Source organism: Coregonus clupeaformis, chromosome 17, assembly GCF_020615455.1.
Source record: "Coregonus clupeaformis isolate EN_2021a chromosome 17, ASM2061545v1, whole genome shotgun sequence".
Lineage (NCBI taxonomy): Eukaryota > Metazoa > Chordata > Actinopteri > Salmoniformes > Salmonidae > Coregonus > Coregonus clupeaformis.
Window position 1 is genome coordinate 2,548,170 of NC_059208.1, and position 25,639 is coordinate 2,573,808.

General features: G+C 43.3%; 1 protein-coding gene across 6 annotated transcripts in view; it reads right to left on the reverse strand.

The window, feature by feature from the left end:
* LOC121562197 (clathrin coat assembly protein AP180) overlaps nt 1-25,639 on the reverse strand; it is a 68,578-nt gene that overhangs the window by 32,178 nt on the left and 10,761 nt on the right. For all 6 annotated transcript variants that reach the window (XM_045226022.1, XM_045226023.1, XM_045226021.1 and 3 more), the window contains exons 3-5: nt 8,689-8,831; nt 4,161-4,236; nt 3,822-3,924 (exon numbers count right to left, since the gene is read on the reverse strand). In XM_045226022.1, coding sequence (XP_045081957.1) covers nt 3,822-3,924; nt 4,161-4,236; nt 8,689-8,831 — 322 coding nt within the window. The remainder of the gene's footprint in view (nt 1-3,821; nt 3,925-4,160; nt 4,237-8,688; nt 8,832-25,639) is intronic.

Consider the following 25,639-nt stretch of genomic DNA (forward strand, 5'->3'; position numbering starts at 1 on the left):
CAGCAATATGAGATGAGAGGAAACAACTAAATACTCTCTACATTGGGATAAACAACATATAGACCTCTGGGACAGTGAGTCTATAGTGAAGTCCTGTAGATAGGTGTGATCCTGTGGCGCTAGCAACACAAAGGGAGTGTCCTGTATGGCTCAGTTGGTAGAGTGTGTGCAATGCCAGGATTGTGGGTTTGATTCCCAGGACCTCCCATACATAAAAATGTATGCACGCATGACTATAAGTTGCTTTGGATAAATGTCTGCTAAATGGCATATATTATTCAATTCTTGCAGGGATCACATGCACCTACTAAAGACTTAAACACTCACTGTATTGTTAGTGGCTTTGCATGAAAGCTTCTGCTAAGTGGCATTTACAATTATATTATTACTAGAGATCAGCCAAGACCTTGTGATACAACGCTAACTTACTTTAGGTAAGACACCTGACATGAGACACTAGGTCAGAGACAGCTCTATCTGCACACCTGGCTGTTCTGTCTGTTTGCCGCATGGCTGGCACAGACTATGCTGTGGGACCTTGTGTCTGCCAGAAAAAACGCAATAATCTGGACAGGAGCCTAAGTAATAGCTCACTCTGTAGTCTGTATTCATCTGTCTGTTTCTGTACAGGCACAGGCATGGACAGCCCACTCACTCTGCCCTCACCCACAGTGCAATCACAGAGTTTTTCAACCCAGAGGCACAACATCGCGATACTTCCGGGAACGCTTGTGAAACAGACCAAACCGTGTTTTGGAGTTTGAGAAGTCAATGAGAAAAGTGAATAATTCTTCCTTAATTGTACATTTTCGCAAAAACTAAAGTCACAACCTAGATTCGAGCCAATGTATTAGGTAGTTTAACATGTTATTACTCCAACCTTGTGAAAGTGACAAACTGACACGTTTTCATTTTCGTCAAAAACAACTTTATATCGAAGGAGTGCCTTTGATTTGACGGCCAGCACATGCGCAGTTCGGCGCGAGACGACCGTTAGACACAATGACGTGTTTTTACGCATGAGCTTGCTAGCCAACGTTGCCATGATATCGCTTACAACTGTGATCAGGAATTTCTATTGGAGAAGCAGTTTTAGCCCATCTTCATACGGTACTTTCTTTGGTGCAACCCTGGGTTTAAGATGAATCACTCCCACCTACTGACAGGACCCCTGAGACTGACAGACAGGTCAGGTGGCTGTGATTCTGCCAAGTGTTGTCTCTATGAGAAATAGAATGTACATCTATTTCTATGTTTTAATACTGAACAAAAATATAAACACAACATGCAACAATTTCAACGATTTTACTGAGTTACAGTTCATTTAAGGAAATCACTCAATTGAAATAAATTCATTAGGCCCTAATATATGGATTTCACATGACTGGGCAGGGGCGCAGCCATGGGTGGGCCTGGGAGGGCATAGGATCACCCACTTGGGAACAAGGCCCACCCACTGGGGAGCCAGTCCCAGCCAATCAGAATGAGTTTTCCCCAACAAAAGGGCTTTATTACAGACAGAACTACTCCTCAGTTTCATCAGCTGTCCGGGTGGCTGATCTCAGACAATCCCAGTGAAGAAGCCGGATGTGGAGGTCCTGGGCTGGCCTGGTTTCACGTGGTCTGCGGTTGTGAGGCCGGTTGGACGTACTGCCAAATTCTCTAAAACTATGTTGGAGGCAGCTTATGGTAGAGAAATGAACATTCAGCTCTCTGGCAACAGCTATGTTGGACATTACTGCAGTCAGAATGCCAATTGCACACTCCCTCAAAACTTGAGACATCTGTGGCATTGTGTTGTGTGACAAAACTGCACAGTGGCTTTTTATTGTCTCCAGCACAAGGTGCACCTGTGTAATGAATCATCCTGTTTAATCAGCTTCTTGATATGCCACACCTGTCAGGTGGATGGATTATTTTGGCAAAGGAGAAATGCTGACTAACAGAGATGTAAACAGATTTGTGCACAAAATTTGAGATAAATAAGCTTTTTGTGTATATGGAACATTTCTGGAATCTTTTATTTCACCTCATGAAACATGGGACCAACACTTTACATCTTGCGTTTATATTTTTGTTCAGTATACACTACCAGTCAAAAGTTTTAGAACACCTACTCATTCAAGGGTTTTTCTTTATTTTTACTATTTTCTACATCGTAGAATAGTAGTAAAGACATCAAAATAACATATGGAATCATGTATTAACCCAAAAAGTGTTAAACAAATCAAAATATATGTAATATTTGAGATTCTTCAAATAGCCACCCTTTGCCTTGATGACAGCTTTGCACACTCTTGGCATTCTCTCAACCAGCTTCACCTGGAATGCTTTTCCAACAGTCTTGAAGGAGTTCCCACATATGCTTAGCACTTGTTGGCTGCTTTTCCTTCACTCTGCGGTCCGACTCATCCCAAACCATCTCAATTTGGTTGAGGTTGGGGGATTGTGGAGGCCAGGTCATCTGATGCAGCACTCCATCACTCTCCTTCTTGGTAAAATAGCCCTTACACAGCCTGGAGGTGTGTTGGGTCATTGTTCTGTTGAAAAACAAACGAGTCCCTCTAAGCCCAAACAAGATGGGATGGCGTATCGCTGCAGAATGCTGTGGTAGCCATGCTTGTTAAGTGCGCCTTGAATTCTAAATCAATCACAGACAGTGTCACCAGCAAAGCACCCCCACACCATAACACCTCCTCCTCCATGCTTTACGGCGGGAAATACACATGCGGAGATCATCTGTTCACCCCCACCGCGTCTCACAAAGACACGGCGGTTGGAACCAAAAATCTCACATTTGGACTCCAGACCAAAGGACACATTTCCACCGGTCTAATGTCCATTGCTCGTGTTTCTTGGACCAAGCAACTCTCTTCTTCTTATTGGTGTCCTTTATTAGTGGTTTCTTTGCGGCAATTCGACCATGAAGGCCTGATTCTCCTCTGAACAGTTGATGTTGAGATGTGTCTGTTACTTGAACTCTGTGAAGCATTTATTTGGGCTGCAATTTCTGAGGCTGGTAACTCTAATGAACTTATCCTCTGCAGCAGAGGTAACTCTGGGTCTTCCATTCCTGTGGCGGTCCTCATGATTGCCAGTTTCATCATAGCCCTTGATGGTTTTTGCGACTGCAAAGTTCTTGAAATGTTCCGTATTGACTGACCTTCATGTCTTAAAGTAATGATGGACTGTCGTTTTTCTTTGCTTATTTCAGCTGTTCTTGCCATAATATGGACTTGGTCTTTTACCAAATAGGGCGATCTTCTGTATACCCCCCCTACCATGTCACAACACAACTGATTGGCTCAAATGCGTTAAGAAGGAAATTCCACAAATTAACTTTTAAGAAGGCACACCTGTTAAATAAAATGCATTCCAGGTGACTACCTCATGAAGCTGGTTGAGAGAATGCCAAGAGTGTGCAAAGCTGTCATCAAGGCAAAGGGTGGCTATTTAAACTATATTTTGATTTGTTTAACACGTTTTTGTTACTACATGATTCCATATGTGTTATTTCATAGTTTTGATGTCTTAACTATTATTCTACAATGTAGAAAATAGTAAAAATAAAGAAAAACCCTTGAATGAGTAGGTGTTCTAAAACTTTTGACCGGTAGTGTATATGTTTCTGAGGGGGTGGGAGGGTGAGGGTGAGGGGTCAAAACATATCTTGTATATTGCAGCTAGACAGTGTGTTTTGCTCTATTTGAAGCTTGATAATCCTTTTAAAAAAGCCATAAAGAGAAGAGGTTGAAATGAAATTAAAGAATTTAAGCAGCACTGATGGAGAGGATAGACAGAGTTATTGAGAGACAACATACCCCTTCTTCACTCTGCCAAAGTCGAAGGACATCTGTCTGTAGGCGAACGCCTTCTCGTTGAGGTACCGGCTGTAGCGTCTGATAAACGTGGACATGTCATAGCCTGGGGGAGGAACAACAGGCCAATGTCACCTCCACGTCTCCATAGAAACAACACCCCACAGAGGACCATTTCCATCACCAGAGAAACCAGTTTACATCGCCATGGGAGCCCATATTAATCACCATGGACACAGTTTTTACAGTGATCACCCTGGGTGACAGCTTGACTGGACATCAGAGCGGGTTGTTTGGTAAACGCAGGGAGGGGAGGGGCTGCCGGAGCAAGTGTTAACTCACCATGGGAGCCAGTTTTGTCCAGAAAGTTACTGAGGTTGAAGAGGGTGTTCCTGGAGGCAAGGAACTGGAGGAACCTCTGAGGAAGAGAGACAGAAAGAGAGAGAGAGGGAAGAAAGAGAGAAAGAGGGGGAGACAGAGAGAGAGAGAGAGAGAGAGAGAGAGAGAGAGAGAGAGAGAGAGAGAGAGAGAAAGAAAGAGAGAAAGAGAGAGAGAAAGAGAGTGAGAGAACGAGAGAGAGAAGAGAAAGAGAGAGAGAAAGAGAGAGAGGGAAGAGAGAGATTGAGTGAGAGAGAGAAGAGAGAGGGAGAGAGAAAAGAGAGAGAGAGAGAGAGAGAGAGAGAGAGAGAGAGAGAGAGAGAGAGAGAGAGAGAGAGAGAGAGAGAGAGGAGAGAGCGAGAGAGAGAGAGAGAGAGAGAGAGAGAGAGAGAGAGAGAGAGAGAGAGAGAGAGAGAGAGAGAGAGAGAGAGAGAGAGAGAGAGAGAGAGAGAGAGAGAGGGAAGAGAGAGATTGAGTGAGAGAGAGAAGAGAGAGGGAGAGAGAAGAGAGAGGGGGAGAGAGAGAGAGAGAGAGAGAGAGAGAGAGAGAGAGAGAGAGAGAGAGAGAGAGAGAGAGAGAGAGAGAGAGAGAGAGAGATATATATAATACACACCAGTCAGAGGAGGACAGGTATTAAAACACATACACATTAAAACACACACACACACTCGCACACAAACACACAACTACCTTTAAAATATATTTATCTTCAAAGGATTGAATGAGTCACAAAATGAAATGGATTAGAAGTGTAATTTCAGAGGAGCTGTTTCATATTATAAACACATAATTGTGTTGAGGAGGAACTGGAATTCATGTGAAAAGTGTGATACTAATCATGCTGCAGCTTAATTGATTACAGAGAGCCAACATCAAAGAGAACAGCGCCTGAGTGGGAGGGTGAGAATGAGAATGCTTCTGCTCAAATTCAGAATGTATCACCCACCACAGAATAATAAATGAATGACAAATAGGCACTCTATGGAGGAATTGTGAAACATGACAAGAAAAGCATACTCTGTACACACTCACACCTATATACGATACGTGTACGCACACACACGTACACACCTGGGTTTTCATTTACACTCTTAATTCAAAAGTCAAAGCCCAGTTTAATGAGGTGAAATAAATTAGGGTGGCAGGTAGCCTAGTGGTTACAGTGTTGTACCAGTATCTGAAAGGTTGCTGGTTCAAATATCCAAGCTGACTATGTGAAAAATCTGTCGAGGTGCCCTTGATCAAGGCACTTAACCCTAATTTGCTCCAGGGGCGCTGTACTACTATGTCTGACCCTATAAAGCTACACATTTCACTGCACCTATCTGGTGTAGGCGACAATAAAACAGATATTTTTGTAATGGTGTGATACTGTAGTACACTCCTTCTCCCTCTTTCAGACAGCGTACAGTCTCATATCAACAGACACACTCCAGACGTTGAGCTAAACCCCACACCACTGTCTCTACACATAAGGCTCTGGAGAAATGTATGCTGAGGGGCTGTAATTCACTGGCAAGTCAAATACACACCCACACACACAAACATGTACAGTGGGGGAAAAAAGTATTTAGTCAGCCACCAATTGTGCAAGTTCTCCCACTTAAAAAGATGAGAGAGGCCTGTAATTTTCATCATAGGTACACGTCAACTATGACAGACAAAATGAGAATTTCTTTTCCAGAAAATCACATTGTAGGATTTTTTATGAATTTATTTGCAAATTATGGTTGAAAATAAGTATTTGGTCAATAACAAAAGTTTCTCAATACTTTGTTATGTACCCTTTGTTGGCAATGACACAGGTCAAACGTTTTCTGTAAGTCTTCACAAGGTTTTCACACACTGTTGCTGGTATTTTGGCCCATTCCTCCATGCAGATCTCCTCTAGAGCAGTGATGTTTTGGGGCTGTCGCTGGGCAACATGGACTTTCAACTCCCTCCAAAGATTTTCTATGGGGTTGAGATCTGGAGACTGGCTAGGCCACTCCAGGACCTTGAAATGCTTCTTACGAAGCCACTCCTTCGTTGCCCGGGCGGTGTGTTTGGGATCATTGTCATGCTGAAAGACCCAGCCATGTTTCATCTTCAATGCCCTTGCTGATGGAAGGAGGTTTTCACTCAAAATCTCACGATACATGGCCCCATTCATTCTTTCCTTTACATGGATCAGTCGTCCTGGTCCCTTTGCAGAAAAACAGCCCCAAAGCATGATGTTTCCACCCCCATGCTTCACAGTAGGTATGGTGTTCTTTGGATGCAACTCAGCATTCTTTGTCCTCCAAACACGACGAGTTGAGTTTTTACCAAAAAGTTATATTTTGGTTTCATCTGACCATATGAACATTCTCCCAATCTTCTTCTGGATCATCCAAATCTTCAGACGGGCCAAGCAGGGGGACACGTCTGGCACTGCAGGATTTGAGTCCCTGGCGGCGTAGTGTGTTACTGATGGTAGGCTTTGTTACTTTGGTCCCAGCTCTCTGCAGGTCATTCACTAGGTCCCCCCGTGTGGTTCTGGGATTTTTGCTCACCGTTCTTGTGATCATTTTGACCCCACGGGGTGAGATCTTGCGTGGAGCCCTAGATCGAGGGAGATTATCAGTGGTCTTGTATGTCTTCCATTTCCTAATAATTGCTCCCACAGTTGATTTCTTCAAACCAAGCTACTTACCTATTGCAGATTCAGTCTTCCCAGCCTGGTGCAGGTCTACAATTTTGTTTCTGGTGTCCTTTGACAGCTCTTTGGTCTTGGCCATAGTGGAGTTTGGAGTGTGACTGTTTGAGGCTGTGGACAGGTGTCTTTTATACTGATAACAAGTTAAAACAGGTGCCATTAATACAGGTAACGAGTGGAGGACAGAGGAGCCTCTTAAAGAAGAAGTTACAGGTCTGTGAGAGCCAGAAATATTGCTTGTTTGTAGGTGACCAAATACTTATTTTCCACCATAATTTGCAAATAAATTCATTAAAATCCTACAATGTGATTTTCTGGAAAAAAAAATCTCAATTTGTCTGTCATAATTGACATGTACCTATGATGAAAATTACAGGCCTCTCTCATCTTTTTAAGTGGGAGAACTTGCACAATTGGTGGCTGACTAAATACTTTTTTTCCCCCCACTGTATAAACACAGATGCACGCACATACATACACTGTGATGAGATTAATAATGTTGGGGGGAAGGGCATATGAATGAAGAGACATCTTCAAAAAGCCAGTTACCCTGTGTCTCCAATGGCAACATTAGTGCACATGTCCTCTTCCCCATTGATTTCTCCTCCACAGACACCGAGATTAATTTCATTATCAGAGTCTCTCTCTCTCTCTCTCTCTCTCTCTCTCTCTCTCTCTCTCTCTCTCTCTCTCTCTCTCTCTCTCTCTCTCTCTCTCTCTCTCTCTCTCTCTCTCTCTCTCTCTCTCTCTCTCTCTCTCTCTCTCTCCCTCTCTCTCTCTCTCTCTCTCTCTCTCTCTCTCTCTCTCTCTCTCTCTCTCTCTCTCTCTCTCTCTCTCTCTCTCTCTCTCTCTCTCTCTCTCTCTCTCTCTCTCTCTCTCTCTCTCTCTCTCTCTCTCTCTCTCTCTCTCTCTCTCTCTCTCTCTCTCTCTCTCTCTCTCTCTCTCTCTCTCTCTCTCTCTCTCTCTCTCTCTCTCTCTCTCTCTCTCTCTCTCTCTCTCTCTCTCTCTCTGACACTGACACTGAGTGCACAAAACAATAGGAACACCTGCTCTTTCCATGACATAGACTGACCAGGTGAATCCAGGTGAAAGCTATGATCCCTTATTGATGTCACCTGTTAAATCAACTTCAATTAGTGTAGATGAAGGGAAGGAGACAGGTTAAATAAGGATTTTTAAGAGATTTATGAGATCTACAAAAAATTTAATTCAGCAGGATAATTCCCCATGCCACAAGGCTAGGAGTGTCCAGGAATGGTTCCACGAACATGACAGTGAATTCAGCTTACTGCAGTGGCCTGCCCCGACACCAGATCTCATTCCAATTGAGCATCTGTGGGATGACATGGAACGAGCTATTCGGACTAGAGATCACCTACCAGCCAACTTGACACAACTGTGGGAAGCATTGGAGCCAACATGGGCCAGCATCCCTGTGGAATGCTTTAGAGACCTTGTAAAGTCCATGCCCTGACGAATTGAGGCTTTTCTGAGGGCAAAAGGGGTGCAACTCAATATTAGGAAGGTGTTCCTAATGTTTTGTACACTCAGTGTATATCAGACAAACAGGCTTATAACCTAACCTTAACAAACCCTCCAAAGCAGAGATAGCCAACCCTCCCCTGGAAGCTACTGGGTATGCAAGAGCAAAAGCCTACATACCCAGTAGCTCTCCAGGGGGAGGGTTAGCCAACTAAAAACTATAAACTCAACATGTCCAATACAACCAAAATATATAAACAAGAGCCAATCAAGAGCCTTTTAACTACAGGCCCTCCCATATGAACAGTAGTGGTGGTGCTGGCTTTCACTCACCTCATTGCCAGCGACCATCATGTGATGCGTTGTGATCAGGGCCTTGAACACCACCACCCAGCTGGCATTGGTGGCCCTCTCAAACAACGTGTCCGCCATCTGTGGGATGTTCACATTGGACTCCTTGGTGGCCTCAATCAGGTCTGGGAGAGAATAATGAAGAGAAATACAGTGTTTCATTCAATTTTCTCATACATGTAATGTACAATTCCCAAGCATAATCTCTATAACCCCATACATAATTAGGCTTGGTCAATTTTTACCTCGATCGGGTCTGAGGGAACAGCGACAATGATAGGTTACAAACAGGTTACAAACTGTACAAATAGGTTACAAACTCTCCATGTACTTTACATTGAGTGTAATCTATGTCATTTTGACAATGTATTTCCCACCGGACCTATCGCTTTAAACCAGTTCATTATTACCCATAAACCTGATCTTCTGCTTCCTGGACATAGTTACATTGGCTGGTCCTGAACTGACAGACAGACAGAGCATCCTATTGTCAATAGTGTCCTTTCATCACCCGGTTACACTGACACAGGTAGAGTACAGAGAGAGGAGAAGAGAGAAGAGAGTGGAATTTCCCTACAATTGTGAAAGAAAGGCATCACTCAGGGCAGAGCTAGAGAGACAGAGAGCCAGAGAGAGTGGTGGTGCCATCCGAGCAGACAGACAGGGTGGGAAATTTCAAGCTGTTCTGCCTCCCCCTCACCAACACAAATCAGCCAACATGTGCTCAGAGAGAATCTATTTACTGTGGCGGGATAGGATGGGTTCCTCAGTCACGCTTGGTAGTTTTCAGTCAAATTCCTCATATACTGTAAATGTCTGATATATGAGATATTGCAGATGAGTTTGCGGCTCAGAAAGAGGGAGGCACTCGCTCTATGAACAGAAAACAGGTCATAGCTATCAAGCCCTGCATGGGCGAAGAAGTGTGTCACACACAGTACAATATATATCTGTCACTCTGCCAAAAGACAGAGCAAGCTGAGAGACTGGTATTGAATTTTCCCTTTGTGATTTTACACACCTGAAATTACCAATACAGCCCATCCACGTCCAAAACACTTTGTCATGATTTGTTGTAATAAGATCTTCCTGCACTCAATGAAGATTTAGAAGGCAAATTGATATGGACAGGAAGGTTGGCTATATTTATATAGTACACAATGAGGCAGAGAGGACAGAGGGAGTGATAGAGAGAAGGAGGGAGGTAGTGATAGAGGGATGAATAAAGAGGAGAGGGATGCTCTGAAGTTCAAGATTCTGTCACAGACATGTTACAGTATCCCTTCAGCCTTTTACCATCATGCTATCATCATGAAGGGCTGATTGGTGTGGATGTCACCTCCAGTGAGGTAGGGTGGCTCTTGCGTGTATATTCAACACACATTAACCCACACACATACAGTACCAGTCAAAAGTCAAAAGACACCTACTCATTCCTGTTTTTTTGTGTTTTTTTTACTACTATCTACATTGTAGAATAATAGTGAAGACATCAAAACTATGAAATAACAGATATGGAACCATGTAGTAAACCAAAAAGTGTTAAACAAATCAAAATATATTTGAGATTTTTGCCTTGATTACAGCTTTGCACACTCTTGGCATTCGCTCAACCAGCTTCATGAGGTAGTCACCTGGAATGCATTTCAATTAACAGGTGTGCCTTCTTAAAAGTTAATTTGTGGAATTTCTTTCCTTCTTAATGCGTTTGAGCCAATCAGTTGTGTTGTGACAAGGTAGGGGGGGTATACAGAAGATAGCCCTATTTGGTAAAAGACCAGGTCCATATTATGACAAGAACAGCTCAAATAAGCAAAGAGAAACGACAGTCCATCATTACTTTAAGACAATATGGAACATTTCAAGAACTATGCAGTCGCAAAAACCATCAAGGGCTATGATGAAACTGGCTCTCACGAGGACCACCACAGGAATGGAAGACCCAGAGTTACCTCTGCTACAGAGGATAAGTTCATTAGAGTTACCAGCCTCTGAAATTGCAGCCCAAATAAATGCTTCACAGAGTTCAAGTAACAGACACATCTCAACATCAACTGTTCAGAGGAGACTGTGTGAATCAGGCCTTCATGGTCGAAATGCTGCAAATAAACCACTACTAAAGGACATCAATAAGAAGAAGAGACCTGCTTGGGCCAAGAAACACGAGCAATGGACATTAGACCGGTGTAAATCTATCCTTTGATCTGGAGTCCAAATTGGAGATTCTTGGTTCCAACCGCCGTGTGAGACGCGGTGTGGCTGAACGGATGATCTCCGCATGTGTATTTCCCACCGTAAAGCATGAAGGAGGAGGTGTTATGGTGTGGGGGTGTTTTGCTGGTGACACTGTCTGGGATTTATTTAACCAGCATGGCTACCACAGCTTTCTACAGCGATACGCCATCCCATCTGGTTTGGGCTTAGTGGGACTATCATTTGTTTTTCAACAGGACAATGACCAGACACACCTCCAGGCGGTGTAAGGGATATTTTACCAAGAAGGAGAGTGATGGAGTGCTGCATCAGATCACCTGGCCTCCACAATCCCCTGACCTCAACCCAATTGAGATGGTTTGGGATGAGTTGGACCGCAGAGTGAAGGAAAAGTAGCCAACAAGTGCTCAGCATATGTGGGAACTCCTTTAAGACAGTTGGAAAAGCATTCCAGGTGAAGCTGGTTGAGAGAATGCCAAGAGTGTGCAAAGCTGTCATCAAGGCAAAGGGTGGCTATTTAAAATATATTTTGATTTGTTTAACACTTTTTTGTTTACTACATGATTCCATATGTCTTATTTCATAGTTTTGATGTCTTCACTATTATTCTACAATGTAAAAAATAGTACAAATAAAGAAAAACCCTTGAATGAGTAGGTGTGTCCAAACTTCTGACTGGTAGTGTACATATATGTAGGTATTACACATATTCCCGCACACACGCAGACACACATAGACGTGCGCGTACACACACACACATACACAAAACCACACACACACACACACACAGTGAGAAAGACCATCCCTGAGGGATTGATGAGTCAGAAGCCTGTACTCCACCTCCTCCGTTTCTCTCTTTACATCCCTCTCTCCTTCTCTCTCAAAATACACACACTGAGCCACACACAAACAGACATAGAAAACACACGGACAAACACACAACGGCACAAGTTAAAACACAGATTCAGATCATCTATACACCAACAGACAGACACATACACAAACAGAAACCCATGGATACCTCTGGGCCAAAGGCTACGCATAATGTCTGGGGCAATTCTGGGGGCTAACCAATGGTGACTTCACCTCGACTACTCACAGAGACTCAAACCAAGCCAGTATAACCAATTGTGGTTCAAAACTGAGTCTCCCGGGTGCCTCAAGTCTGTGTTACCCCGCTGAGCAAGAGCCTAGGCATTCACCAAACCACCATAAAGTAAGACCCACAACTGTGCAGGTAGGATAGGATGAAGTTGAACGACAGACAGACAGACAGACAGACAGGGTCCACCAGGCCATCATTACACTGATAATAAATCCAGCACCGTTAATTACCTGACCTTGTTCTAATCATTGTAGCTAACCCCTTTGCCTTGTTAGACCTGCTGCTTCCTCTGGGTTATCTGGGCACAGGAAGTAACAAGTACTGTTCCCAGAGCAACATTTCAAAGAGCAACAAGTCCAGAGAAAAACTATGAGGAAGTCTGTTTTTTCTCACATAGACATCCACTATGGTCAGAGTGGTCACAATAATACATTCCCAGAGATGCATAGATATGGGAGAGGGAGTGAGGGAAATAGAGAGGGAGAGAGAGGAAGGGAGAGAGAGATCATTTAAATTCAATTTAGAGAGAGGGAGAGAACGGAGAGAAAGAAAAGATAGAGAGCAGAGAGAGCGAGAGCGAATGGAGAGAGCAGATGGAGAGAGAGAGAAAGAGGAGAAAGAGAGCGTAGAGAGAGAAAGGGTGGGTTAGAGATGAGGAGAAACGTGACTCAGGGCTGAGCTACTCTGATTGAGATGCTGAGCAGCACGAACCCCAGCACAGCACACAGCAGCCCTGACTCACTGTCCCAGCACAGCTCTCCCTTCCCCTCTGTCCATTATTCATACTGTATGAGAGATGAGAGAGAAAGAGAGAGAGTGAAAGATATAGAGAGGGAGTGTGTGTGTGTGTGTGTGTGTGTGTGTGTGTGTGTGTGTGTGTGTGTGTGTGTGTGTGTGTGTGTGTGTGTGTGTGTGTGTGTGTGTGTGTGTGTGTGTGTGTGTAATTATGCACACAGCAATTTCACGAATATCCCCTACTCACAAAGTCCCATGCGTGTAGCATAGACCCACAAGGGATTTAACTACTCACACTATGAAAATACAAACACCTGAGTATGCACACACAGTCATGCATGCATGTATACAATGTTGTCAGAGCAGCAGCACCGTTAGTAACGGCAGTAACACTGCCCTAGTTATTAGGGACTACTTGCATGTAGTGTACTTGCGTGAGACAGACAGGGCTAATCACCACCTTGTGTCACTGCTGGAGCAAACACAGGAAGGAGGAAGGATTCTAAAGATTCCTGTCATGGATCAAGTATAATTGCCCAGTTGAAATAGCCTAGTCATATTGGAATAAGGAGGAACAGTCAATGTGACAAGGGTGTTAGTGAAAACTTGTATTTTCTTGAAATCCTACTGGAGCGTTCAGATGATAATGCCACGTTATGGGACCATTTCATTGCTAAACATTCAAAACATAATCTATTCACTGGGTGGGCGCTGAACACTTCAGATAACATCATAAAAAGCCTTAAATGTGTGATTATTAGCCTTGGAAGAAGCAACCAGAGCAGTATGATATCAGTAGGGAGCCATAGAGGAAGAGCAGTGGCTGCAGTAATTGCAGTGCCAGTTAGGGTGGTTAGGGTGCAGTGCCAGTTAAGTGGTGGCAGTAATAGCAGCAGCCTTGGCTTGATTACTGTAATAGACACATCCCCATCTCCCTACTGCACCAGACACTACTCAATGGCACCATCATTCTGCAGCAGTAACATGCATATAGTTCACTCAGTATGTACCTCACACACACACACAAATATACACACACACACACAGATATACACACACACGTACACACACGTGCATGTGTAACTGACTGGCTAGCGCAGAAAGGGTGTCTGCACAGAAAGACAGTGTTAGCCCGCTGAGCTAAAAATGTATGTGTCTTCAGGATTTAGGCATGGTTATTCATCACACAAGCATAGGGAAATGCATCTCTACAGCTAAACTTACACAAAGACAGTACACATACGACACACAGCCTCTCTGCTCTATTTATAAAGCCCCACCACCTGAGGCGTCATCGCGCAGCAGAGCGAGCGAAAGAGGAGCATCATGGGTGTGACATAATCCCATCCTCTTGTTGTATGTGAACAAAGGCAGAGAAACCTGTCAGCGTCAAACTCTACCTCGACTGCATCCATCATCCATCGCTTACACCAGAGCTCAGCATGTCAGTCAAATAGCCACAATGTTGACTGGAAAATTGCAATTGCTGTTATTATGCATGACAAGACAGAGAACGAGAATGAGTTATTTATTCCTGACTTGACTAACTTACATTAAGGTTGCTTACTCTAAGCACGGGTTCAGACAAAGACTAAACACAGACATGGTGCCTGTTACTGACCCTATGAGCTCTCATTGACACAGCTTTTACTGTAGAGCCATGTACTGTGTGTGTGTGAGTGTGTGTGTGTGTGTGTGTGTGTGTGTGTGTGTGTGTGTGTGTGTGTGTGTGTGTGTGTGTGTGTGTGTGTGTGTGTGTGTGTGTGTGTGTGTGTGTGTGTGTGTGTGTGTGTGTGTGTGTGTGTGTGTGTGTGTGTGTGTGTGTGTGTGTGTGTGTGTGTGCTATTGACCGATATCGTGTCGGGTCACTGCCAGTGAAAACGATACCACAACACCCTGCCATATGTCCATGTGACAAACTCTGAATCGAACAGGCCGATTTCATTTATCAATAGCTGAAAGTGATACTGGTGCCACAGGACACAAACTCACTCACACAGGAAATGTATTGAGTCTTTTTTTATAAACGGGTTTAGAGTACAAATGGGGATGAGCCAAGACTGTTTCCTTGGCAACTAGCAATCTCTCATATTTTTGCCTGGCATCAAGTTTGCAGTAAAATACCTTTGCAGAACATGTTAGAGGTATATTTTCACCAGTCTACCTCATACATCATGTCCCAATCTACCCCATTTCACCTACAGTGCATGACACAGTGTATCACCAAGTGTATAACTTACAATCAAATGGACAATACAAATGGTTTGGAAAAGAATGATTTCAATATATGCCATGCCCTCTCTTCAGCATGACTGGGGTCAGATACACCATTAAACCAAACCATGTAAAAGGTCATGTTTCTGTGAGTGGTCTAGTATCTGTTGGAGGCATGCACCGTAAGATCATGTTTCACTGCACATGACCATGTTATTTATACACCTCTTCCCTGAGCAGAACAGGTAAAATTACCCAGAAACCCCCGCTGACCAGCACATCAGCCAAGAGAGAACCAGCAAAATCCAGAGCAGACAGCGAGAGGAGAGGGACATTGGGGAAAGAGAGACACATTTGAGGAAGAAATCTGTTACTCTCACTTCCAGAGCGCTCTGATTTTAATCCCTTGTGAGTACCACTGTGAATCACATACTTTATCCCATTCTCAATTTCCCTTCTTTCGCTCCCTGTACATCCTACTATCCGACACTTACCCTACCCTCACTCCCTAAGCACCATAGTGACCATACCTTCGGCCTACCCCCTCTCCCTAAGCACCCTACATTCAATCCTACCCTCACTTCTTCAGCATTCTACACTCAGCCACCCTCTTTCCTAAGCACCCTTCACTCAGCCTACTCTCTCTCCCTAAGGAATCCTACAGTCAGACTACTCCCACTTCCTACATGCCCTACTATCCCTTCACTCCCAATGGGTCTAAATCAGTTCCGTCTCTTCCTGTGCTGTCTCCCTCCCCCTGCCCAGGGTTCCCTCCTGGGTGCTAGTAGCAGTGCCCCTGGGAGCTAAGCGGTGAGGCTGCAGGGTGAATAAACAGGAAACACAAGCGTCAGCAAGCTAACGCAGTCTTGACCTCAGCGGGCTAACACAGTCTTTAGCTCAGCAGGCTAATGCAGTCTTTAGCTCAGCACGATAATGCAGTCTTTAGTTCAGCAGACTAATACAGATTTTAGCTCAGCAGGCTAACGCAGTGTAGCTCAGCAGACTAATACAGTTTTTAGCTCAGCAGGCTAACAGTCTTGTGGCATGTAGACAACCTGGGTTTGAGCGCTGGTCAGTTACAGAAGCAGCAAAACAACTATTCATCATAGGCCTGCTGGTCTATATGTGTGCTAGAGCAGTAGGAATACGTATATGTGACAAGTCTGAGCCTGAACTAACCACAGAGCTCCTTGAGCATCGCTATGAGCTACACCACATGCATAACAGGATTTAATATCCGTAAAACCAGGTCAATAGCGCTACTGGTGGTGGTGTTAGTAGATACAGTCTACTGTAATTAGCACAATAGTTTGACTAGAGCGAGCATGTTTTAAGAGTAGATCTCAATTGTATATTCCCCTTTCTCTCTTTAGCTCTCTTCTATCCCTCTTCTCACTGCAGCACACTACTAGCACTGCATCATTTCACTGTTCTCTACTGGGAGAGAATTAATAGGGGTGGGATAAGAGCCTAACAGAGCAGCAAGGAGAAGATTGAGAAAAACGGAAAGAGCACAAGGAAGTTGTGTGGCGTAGCCCTACCACTCCCACTTATTTCTTCTCACTATACTAACACTCTATACATCTGACAAAGTGAGCTTGCTCAATCTAGTCTCTCGTTGCTCCCCCCCTGTCTCTCTTTAACTCTCCCTCTGCCACTACAGATGCATGTTTTCTCTCATTCTATTCTGAAGGAGATCATCACACTCCATTAATGAGTTGATAGGACTTAAAATTCGGGAGCAATGTATTACATAAATACAGCCTCTTACACATAACTACAGTCAGGGGAGTTTTTCCTGGTTGGATCACATGGTCAGGAAAAACTCAGAGCCCTACACAGGACCTAGATCCCCCCCACCTGAACACACTGTTCATTACATTTTACATTTACATTTTAGTGATTTAGCAGACGCTCTTATCCAGAGCGACTTACAGTTAGTGCATACATTATTATTATTTTATTTATTTTATTTTTAAAGAAGATAGGCATATGTCGTACGTCACTACTTCACAGGAGAGGCAGTTGAACAAAAAAATTTTTTTTATCAATATGGAACATGTGAACTTTCATGTGCCTTAATACCAAACTTGTATGCCATCTGTAAATACTGATAAAATAGTTAAATTACGAGCCTAGTTCGTTTAGCTACAGAAAAATACAGGAACCTTCCCGCTAGCCATGATTGGCTGAGATAATGGATGGGCTGGACATGCCGAGAGACGAGTTCAGATTGGTCTGCATGTCTATAACATGATCTGCTCAGTATGTGTAGATAATCCTTTCTACCACGGCTTTATTTAAAATATAAAAAAATATATCACGAAGAACTGCTAAAGTGTTGCTACTGCTCTCAACATAGCTGCCCTGAATTTAACAGGCGCTATTGACAAAGATCAGTGGGAAAAAGTTGTGATGGACTACTTTCTGGAGGATGATAGTGCCATGCTGACCCTCTCTGACTCTGAAAATGAATCAGACGATGAGGAAATCCCTGATTTAGGTAAAAACATTTTTGTTGAACCAGACACTGTAGTCTTCTGATGACATTGATGGGGAAGAAACGGTGATCAACAGTGTTGTTGTCACGGAAGAAGTTGACCGAGTTTTGAAATCAGTGGAATGCCTGGTGGAAGCAGAGAGATGATTGCAAATGCGGAGGGAGTCGAAAAGAGAACACAGAAGGCTGTTGTATAAAACACATCTCTGGATTACATCTTCAAACTAAGGGCAACCATGGCAGAGAGGGGGAAGCGCTCATCCATGTATACGGGTAAGAGTCTAGCTACATTTTCAGATATTATTGTTTTCATTACGAGTTAAAGCGTACTGTTAGCTAGCTAGCTAGCTAACGCTATCTGGCTGGCTCGCTAGCTAACGTTATGTGTATGATCTGTGTAGTAATATTAATCGTATCTCAGAAAGCCATTTGCATTGCTAGTTATAGCCTAATTGGTTAGGTAGTTGGTTAGCTTTAGCTACCTGCAGATTCATGCATGGTGCATGGTAGTATGAGTTTGGATTATGGTTCATTGTTTAGCTAGCTAGCTACATGTCTAAACAAAATACTCAACTAAACAAGTAACCATTTCACTGTACCGTTTACACCTTCTGTATCCTGTGCATGTGACAAATAAACATTGATTTTATTTGATATAGTGGGTGTTTATCAGAGACGGTAATGTGAAGAACAACATGACCTGCACCAAAGTCAGATTAGGATATAGGCCAAGGACTAGATAAAGTGTATTTGTACTACTACTTTTTGCTACTACTTTTAGTCTTGAAATCTTTGGTTGTTTACTACACTACCTTACTACCTTATTCACTCTGTTTAGCACATGGCCTCACATGTGAATCCTTAAAGAGATGGGTGGGGCTAAGGCTTAAGAGGGTGTGAACGATGCTGAATGCGTGTAGACAAAGAAGAGCTCTCCAGTAGGTGTACCAAAACATTCAAGGGCCATTTTCTCAATAGTGGCGTTCCAAGTTTATTAACTTTCAATGCAGAATAACTTTCCCATTGTTCCTCAACTGCAGTGTATAATATACTATTTTCTATTGCTGAGTCTCTACTTTTATCCAATGTAAAAAAATGTGCTACATAGGACCGAATCCAGGTGGCGGGTTACATACAGTGGGGAGAACAAGTATTTGATACACTGCCGATTTTGCAGGTTTTCCTACTTACAAAGCATGTAGAGGTCTGTAATTTGTATCATAGGTACACTTCAACTGTGAGAGACGGAATCTAAAACAAAAATCTAGAAAATCACATTGTATGATTTTTAAGTAATTAATTTGCATTTTATTGCATGACATACAGTGGGGGGGAAAGTATTTAGTCAGCCACCAATTGTGCATGTTCTCCCACTTAAAAAGATGAGAGAGGCCTGTAATTTTCATCATAGGTACACGTCAACTATGACAGACAAAATTAGATTTTTTTTCTCCAGAAAATCACATTGTAGGATTTTTAATGAATTTATTTGCAAATTATGGTGGAAAATAAGTGTTTGGTCAATATCAAAAGTTTCTCAATACTTTGTTTTATACCCTTTGTTGGCAATGACACAGGTCAAATGTTTTCTGTAAGTCTTCACAAGGTTTTCACACACTGTTGCTGGTATTTTGGCCCATTCCTCCCTGCAGATCTCCTCTAGAGCAGTGATGTTTTGGGGCTGTCGCTGGGCAACACGGACTTTCAACTCCCTCCAAAGATTTTCTATGGGGTTGAGATCTGGAGACTGGCTAGGCCACTCCAGTACCTTGAAATGCTTCTTACGAAGCCACTCCTTCGTTGCCCGGGCAGTGTGTTTGGGATCATTGTCATGCTGAAAGACCCAGCCACGTTTCATCTTCAATGCCCTTGCTGATGGAAGGAGGTTTTCACTCAAAATCTCACGATACATGGCCCCATTCATTCTTTCCTTTACACGGATCAGTCATCCTGGTCCCTTTGCAGAAAAACAGCCCCAAAGCATGATGTTTCCACCCCCATGCTTCACAGTAGGTATGGTGTTCTTTGGATGCAACTCAGCATTCTTTGTCCTCCAAACACGACGAGTTGAGTTTTTACCAAAAAGTTATATTTTGGTTTCATCTGACCATATGACATTCTCCCAATCCTCTTCTGGATCATCCAAATGCACTCTAGCAAACTTCAGACGGGCCTGGACATGTACTGGCTTAAGCAGGGGGACACGTCTGGCACTGCAGGATTTGAGTCCCTGGCGGCATAGTGTGTTACTGATGGTAGGCTTTGTTACTTTGGTCCCAGCTCTCTGCAGGTCATTCACTAGGTCCCCCGTGTGGTTCTGGGATTTTTGCTCACCGTTCTTGTGATCATTTTGACCCCACGGGGTGAGATCTTGCGTGGAGCCCCCAGATCGAGGGAGATTATCAGTGGTCTTGTATGTCTTCCATTTCCTAATAATTGCTCCACAGTTGATTTCTTCAAACCAAGCTGCTTACCTATTGCAGATTCAGTCTTCCCAGCCTGGTGCAGGTCTACAATTTTGTTTCTGGTGTCCTTTGACAGCTCTTTGGTCTTGGCCATAGTGGAGTTTGGAGTGTGACTGTTTGAGGTTGTGGACAGGTGTCTTTTATACTGATAACAAGTTCAAACAGGTGCCATTAATACAGGTAACGAGTGGAGGACAGAGGAGCCTCTGTCTCTCACAGTTGAAGTGTACCTATGATAAAAATTACAGACCTCTACATGCTTTGTTAGTAGGAAAACCTGCAAAATCGGCAGTGTATCAAATACTTGTTCTCCCCACTGTATCTGCTGCCACCTCTCACCTCCTCCCCTTGCCCTCCAAACCCTACTACTACAACCCCCCCAAAATAACACTAACAGAAAACCTGTTAATTGGAATGACTGTTGATTTAGATTTAGGCAGTGCAGGTGATAATTAACAGTGCTGGTGATAATTAACACCATACACACACACACAGATGGGTATACTGCTACAAATGCCTGTCGGATGTCATGATAGAAGATATAATCATGAATATTGACTGTGTATGTGTGTTGGTGTGTATGTGTGTGTGAATGTGTGTGTCCACAGCCCTGCTCATGACTCATGTACACTCCTCAAACAGACAGCTGTTGAAGCAGGGCAAGAGGATGGGAGACATATAGTTTAAAGTGCATTGGATAAAGATGGTGCTCCTTCTGAGCAGCAGGGTGGCAGGTCTCCTCCTTCTGAACCATCTAATGTGGCAGTAATCCAAATCCTGCCAGTGCACTACCTCCCTCTGGGCTCAGGCTAAGGCTGTCCTTCTCATCCTCTTACTAGGGCCTTAACCTTTGAAGTCAGTATGAAAACCATCCGTTTTCTGACCATAGGGACCAAAAAACACAGTAGAAGCCAGAATTCCAACATGGCCACAATAACCAAGCTGATGTGAGTCATGAAGAGGTTAAAGGTTGCCCAAGACTTGTGCCCAGGCAGCTGGGGGCCATGAGTGGGCCATAGACACACACAGCTGGGCTTCTTAATCCATAGCGTCCCCATACAGTTGTGTTCTCTATCCCCTTCCACACAATGAGAACGTACTTGGCATTCACACATAAGCAGTGCAACAGCTCTAAGATTGCTGGATCCTGCACTGAAGACACAAGCAGTGTCACGCTCGTCGAACACAGTGGACCAATGCGCAGCGTGATAAGTGAACATACTTTTATTTAGATTCACCACACGAACAAAACAACAAAACGATAACGTGAAGTCCTTGGTTACAATACAAAACCAACACGGAACAAGATCCCACAACACACTGTGGAAAACAGGCTGCCTAAGTATGGTGCCCAATCAGAGACAACAAGCAACAGCTGATACTCGTTGCCTCTGATTGAGAACCACCCCGGCCAACACAGAAACACGAGCTAGATAATCAACCTAGAACACAAAACAAATAGAAACAACACACCCTGGCTCAACATAACAGAGTCCCAGAGCCAGGGTGTGACAAGCAGGCCCTGTCAAGCCACCATCAAGAGTTTTGAAAGATGTTAAAGAACCTCCTTGCTGTTCAGCTGTAATGATCACAGTTCTAAAATAAGTAACACATGGATCTTCACACATGTGTGTCTCCAATCCCCTGCTAAGATGATAGCTGACCTGACATCTCACTATTTGCAGGGATTTCAATGTCAGCTGTGGTGTGAAGCTGGTTACAAGGACGTCTACACCATCTTCTGTGTGTGAAGGTGTGCTCTGAGGAATCCTGACAGACGGACCATTACAGTCTACTGTGTTGTCTGGCAGGAGGAAGACCCATTTCTGTTCAGAGTCATGTTCTCAAGAGAGAAAACGTTTTGAAAAGGGAGGTTTCAAATGCAAAATGTTGCTTTCCATTAGAAAATGTTTTGCTACGGTGTGCCCTACTGAACATGACCCCAAGTGACCTAGTTCAGCTACTACACATGCTTCACTCTGATTACTGGTGTCCTATTACACTACTACTGTATTATGTCTAGTGAACGCCCTTGTCCAGTGAGGGTTGGACACCTGAGAGAGGTTGAAGGCTCTCTCTCTCTCTATTTTCTCACTGCAGCACACTCACTACTAGCACTGCATCATTTCACTCTCTACTGGGAGAGAACGAATAGGGGTGGGGTAAGGAGGATGGGGGAGAGACAGCCTCTCTCGCTTATGGGTCAGCATGGAAAGCTCACAGGCCTGGTGCTTGACGATATCACACTCACGAAATCACCATGGAAACATACCAGGGCACAAAGTCTTCAAAGGAAAAAGACCTGAGAGACATTTCAGCTTTTTAGATAGCACCACTCTATATCCAGACAAACTAGTCCTTCTTCACAAGATAACACATACAGTGAGGGAAAAAAGTATTTGATCCCCTGCAGATTTTGTACGTTTGCCCACTGACAAAGAAATTATCAGTCTATAATTTTAATGGTAGGTTTATTTGAACAGTGAGAGACAGAATAACAACAACAAAATCCAGAAAAACGCATGTCAAAAATGTTATAAATTGATTAGCATTTTAATGAGGGAAATAAGTATTTGACCCCCTCTCAATCAGAAAGATTTCTGGCTCCCTGGTGTCTTTTATACAGGTAACGAGCTGAGATTAGGAGCACACTTTTAAAGGGAGTGCTCCTAATCAAAGCTTGTTATCTGTATAAAAGACACCTGTCCAAAGAAGCAACCAATCAATAAGACTCTCCACCATGGCCAAGACCAAAGAGCTCTCCAAGGATGTCAGGGACAAGATTGTAGACCTACACAAGGCTGGAATGGGCTACAAGACCATCGCCAAGCAGCTTGGTGAGAAGGTGACAATAGTTGGTGCGATTATTCGCAAATGGAAGAAACACAAAATAACTGTCAATCTCCCTCGGCCTGGGGCTCCATGCAAGATCTCACCTCGTGGAGTTGCAATGATCAGCCCAGAACTACACGGGAGGATCTTGTCAATGATCTCAAGGCAGCTGGGACCATACTCACCAAGAAAATAATTGGTAACACACTACGCCGTGAAGGACTGAAATCCAGCAGCTCCCGCAAGGTCCCCCTGCTCAAGAAAGCACAAATACAGGCCCATCCGAACATCTGAATGATTCAGAGGAGAACTGGATGAAAGTGTTGTGGTCAGATGAGACCAAAATCGAGCTCTTTGGCATCAACTCAACTTGCCGTTGGAGGAGGATGAATGCTGCCTATGACCCCAAGAACACCATCCCCACCGTCAAACATGGAGGTGGAAATATTATGCTTTGGGGGTGTTTTTCTGCTAAGGGGACAGGACAACTTCAACGCATCAAAGGGACGATGGACGGGGCCATGTACCGTCAAATCTTGGGTGAGAACCTCCTTCCCTCAGCCAGGGCATTGAAAATGGGTCGTGGATGGGTATTCCAGCATGAAAATGACCCAAAACACACAAGGCCAAGGGAACAAAGGAGTGGCTCAAGAAGAAGCACATTAAGGTCCTGGAGTGGCCTAGCCAGTCTCCAGACCTTAATCCCATAGAAAATCTGTGGAGGGAGCTGAAGGTCCGAGTTGCCAAACATCAGCCTCGAAACCTTAATGACTTGGAGAAGATCTGCAAAGAGGAGTGGAATAAAATCCCTCCTGAGATGTGTGCAAACCTGGTGGCCAACTACAAGAAACATCTGTCCTCTGTGATTGCCAACAAGGGTTTTGCCACCAAGTTGTAAGTCATGTTTTGCAGAGGGGTCAAATACTTATTTCCCTAATTAAAATGCAAATCAATTTATAACATTTTTGACATGCGTTTTTCTGGATTTTGTTGTTGTTATTCTGTCTCTCACTGTTCAAATAAACCTACCATTAAAATTATAGACTGATCATGTCTTTGTCAGTGGGCAAACTTACAAAATCAGCAGGGGATCAAATACTTTTTTCCCTCACTGTAGGATTGGGAAAGGCCTTAACATTAAGTGTGCTTTGGTGTACATCAATCAGGCAAGAACATGTTCTGAATAAATATCAATTTCCAGTCCTCCTCTAGCCAATGAACAAGACTGGGAAGGACAGCATCACAACTAGTTATAAATTGTCACACCCTGGCTCTGGGACTCTATTTGTTGAGCCAGGGTGTGTTTATTCTATGTGTTTATTTCTATGTTGGGGGTTCTAGTTTGTTGATTTCTATGTTTGCCTGAGTGACTCCCAATCAGAGGCAACGAGTGTCAGCTGTTGGCTGGTTGTCTCTGATTGGGAGCCATATTTAAACTGTCTGTTTTCCCTTTGTGTTTGTGGGTTTTTGTTCCGTGTTCGGTCATTGATACCGTTGGACGTCACGAGTCGTTTCTTGTTTTGTATTGTGTTTAAACTTTAACTAATTTAAAGTATGTTTGTTCATCACGCTGCGCCTTGGTCTGTTCTATATGACGATCGTGACATAAATAAACAATAAAACAGTAGGATCCCCATTTTGCTCAAGAGTTTAAATAAAAGAGTTAAAAGAACATTCGTCATTCATTTGAGAATAACTAATTTTGTTCTATAAAAATCATACTTCTTGTCTGCTTCCTTTTTTTTCTCTCAAGTATTGAAGTCTGAGAGGAAAATCTGATGGATGCGAAAGTGATTAAATTCATAATGTTGTTTGATCTAATATTTGTTTTGTGACCAACTTTATTGTTATCATTATTTATTTTTTGTGAGGGGTTCAGATCACAGACCTCCAATAATATTAAAAAAGTACATATATAAAAAAATGAAAAACAATAATTTAAAAAAACATTTTTTGTCTTGCCTGTCCCATCTCCCCTCTCCCTCCCCCTTCTTAGTAGGTGCGACCCATTCCTATTCCCCACCCCTCCCTCCTCACCTCTCCCCCCCATGAGCTCATGTTGTGGACATATCTATGCATAAAACAAAACATCATGGGTAACTCATCTTATGTTTGTAAAATTGTTTGTGGGACCAAGACACACATGAATAGAATCAGTCTGCATACATCAATATTCTATACAGACATTCAAAATACAATAGATCAATTCAAACAATTCAAAAAATGTGACCTTTTAGACTGCTCTATTGAATGTATATAATGTTATTTCCTTGGTGCTGTTCACACAAGCTATGTAGAGCTCTAGTGAAAGAATGTCAATGAGGTTTTGTAGCCATTGCGATATGCAGATCTTATGTAGAGGCTTCCATCTGGTCACTAACATTAATTTTTGCCGCAGTCAGTCCAGACAACTATACTCGTTTCTGGGGTACTGTGGAAGTCAGTGAAGAGTCATCGTTCAACAATAATATATTGGGGAGATGCGGATTATAAACCTTTATCATTCATTATGTCTGAACATTTATGAGTTCCTTGTTCAGACCATTGTTTAAAAATAATAAGTTTCCCTCCCAAAGGTAGGGATTTATTTGTAAATAGTGGTGTTTGGGTATACCCAGTGCTTAATTTGAGTTTAAACAGGATCCGGCACCTCTCAGATTTGACTTTGTTTGTTCCGGCACCTATTTGCCCGGATCCGGTACCTCTCGCGGCATGATTTATTAATTGTTTCACTTTTCGCAATGTAGACATTCTAATAAAAGCAATCTGTCACGATCGAGGTAAGGAGTAGACCAAGGCGCAGCGTGATGAACGAACATACTTTAATAGTTAAAGTGTAAATATAAAACAAGAAACGACTCGTGAAGT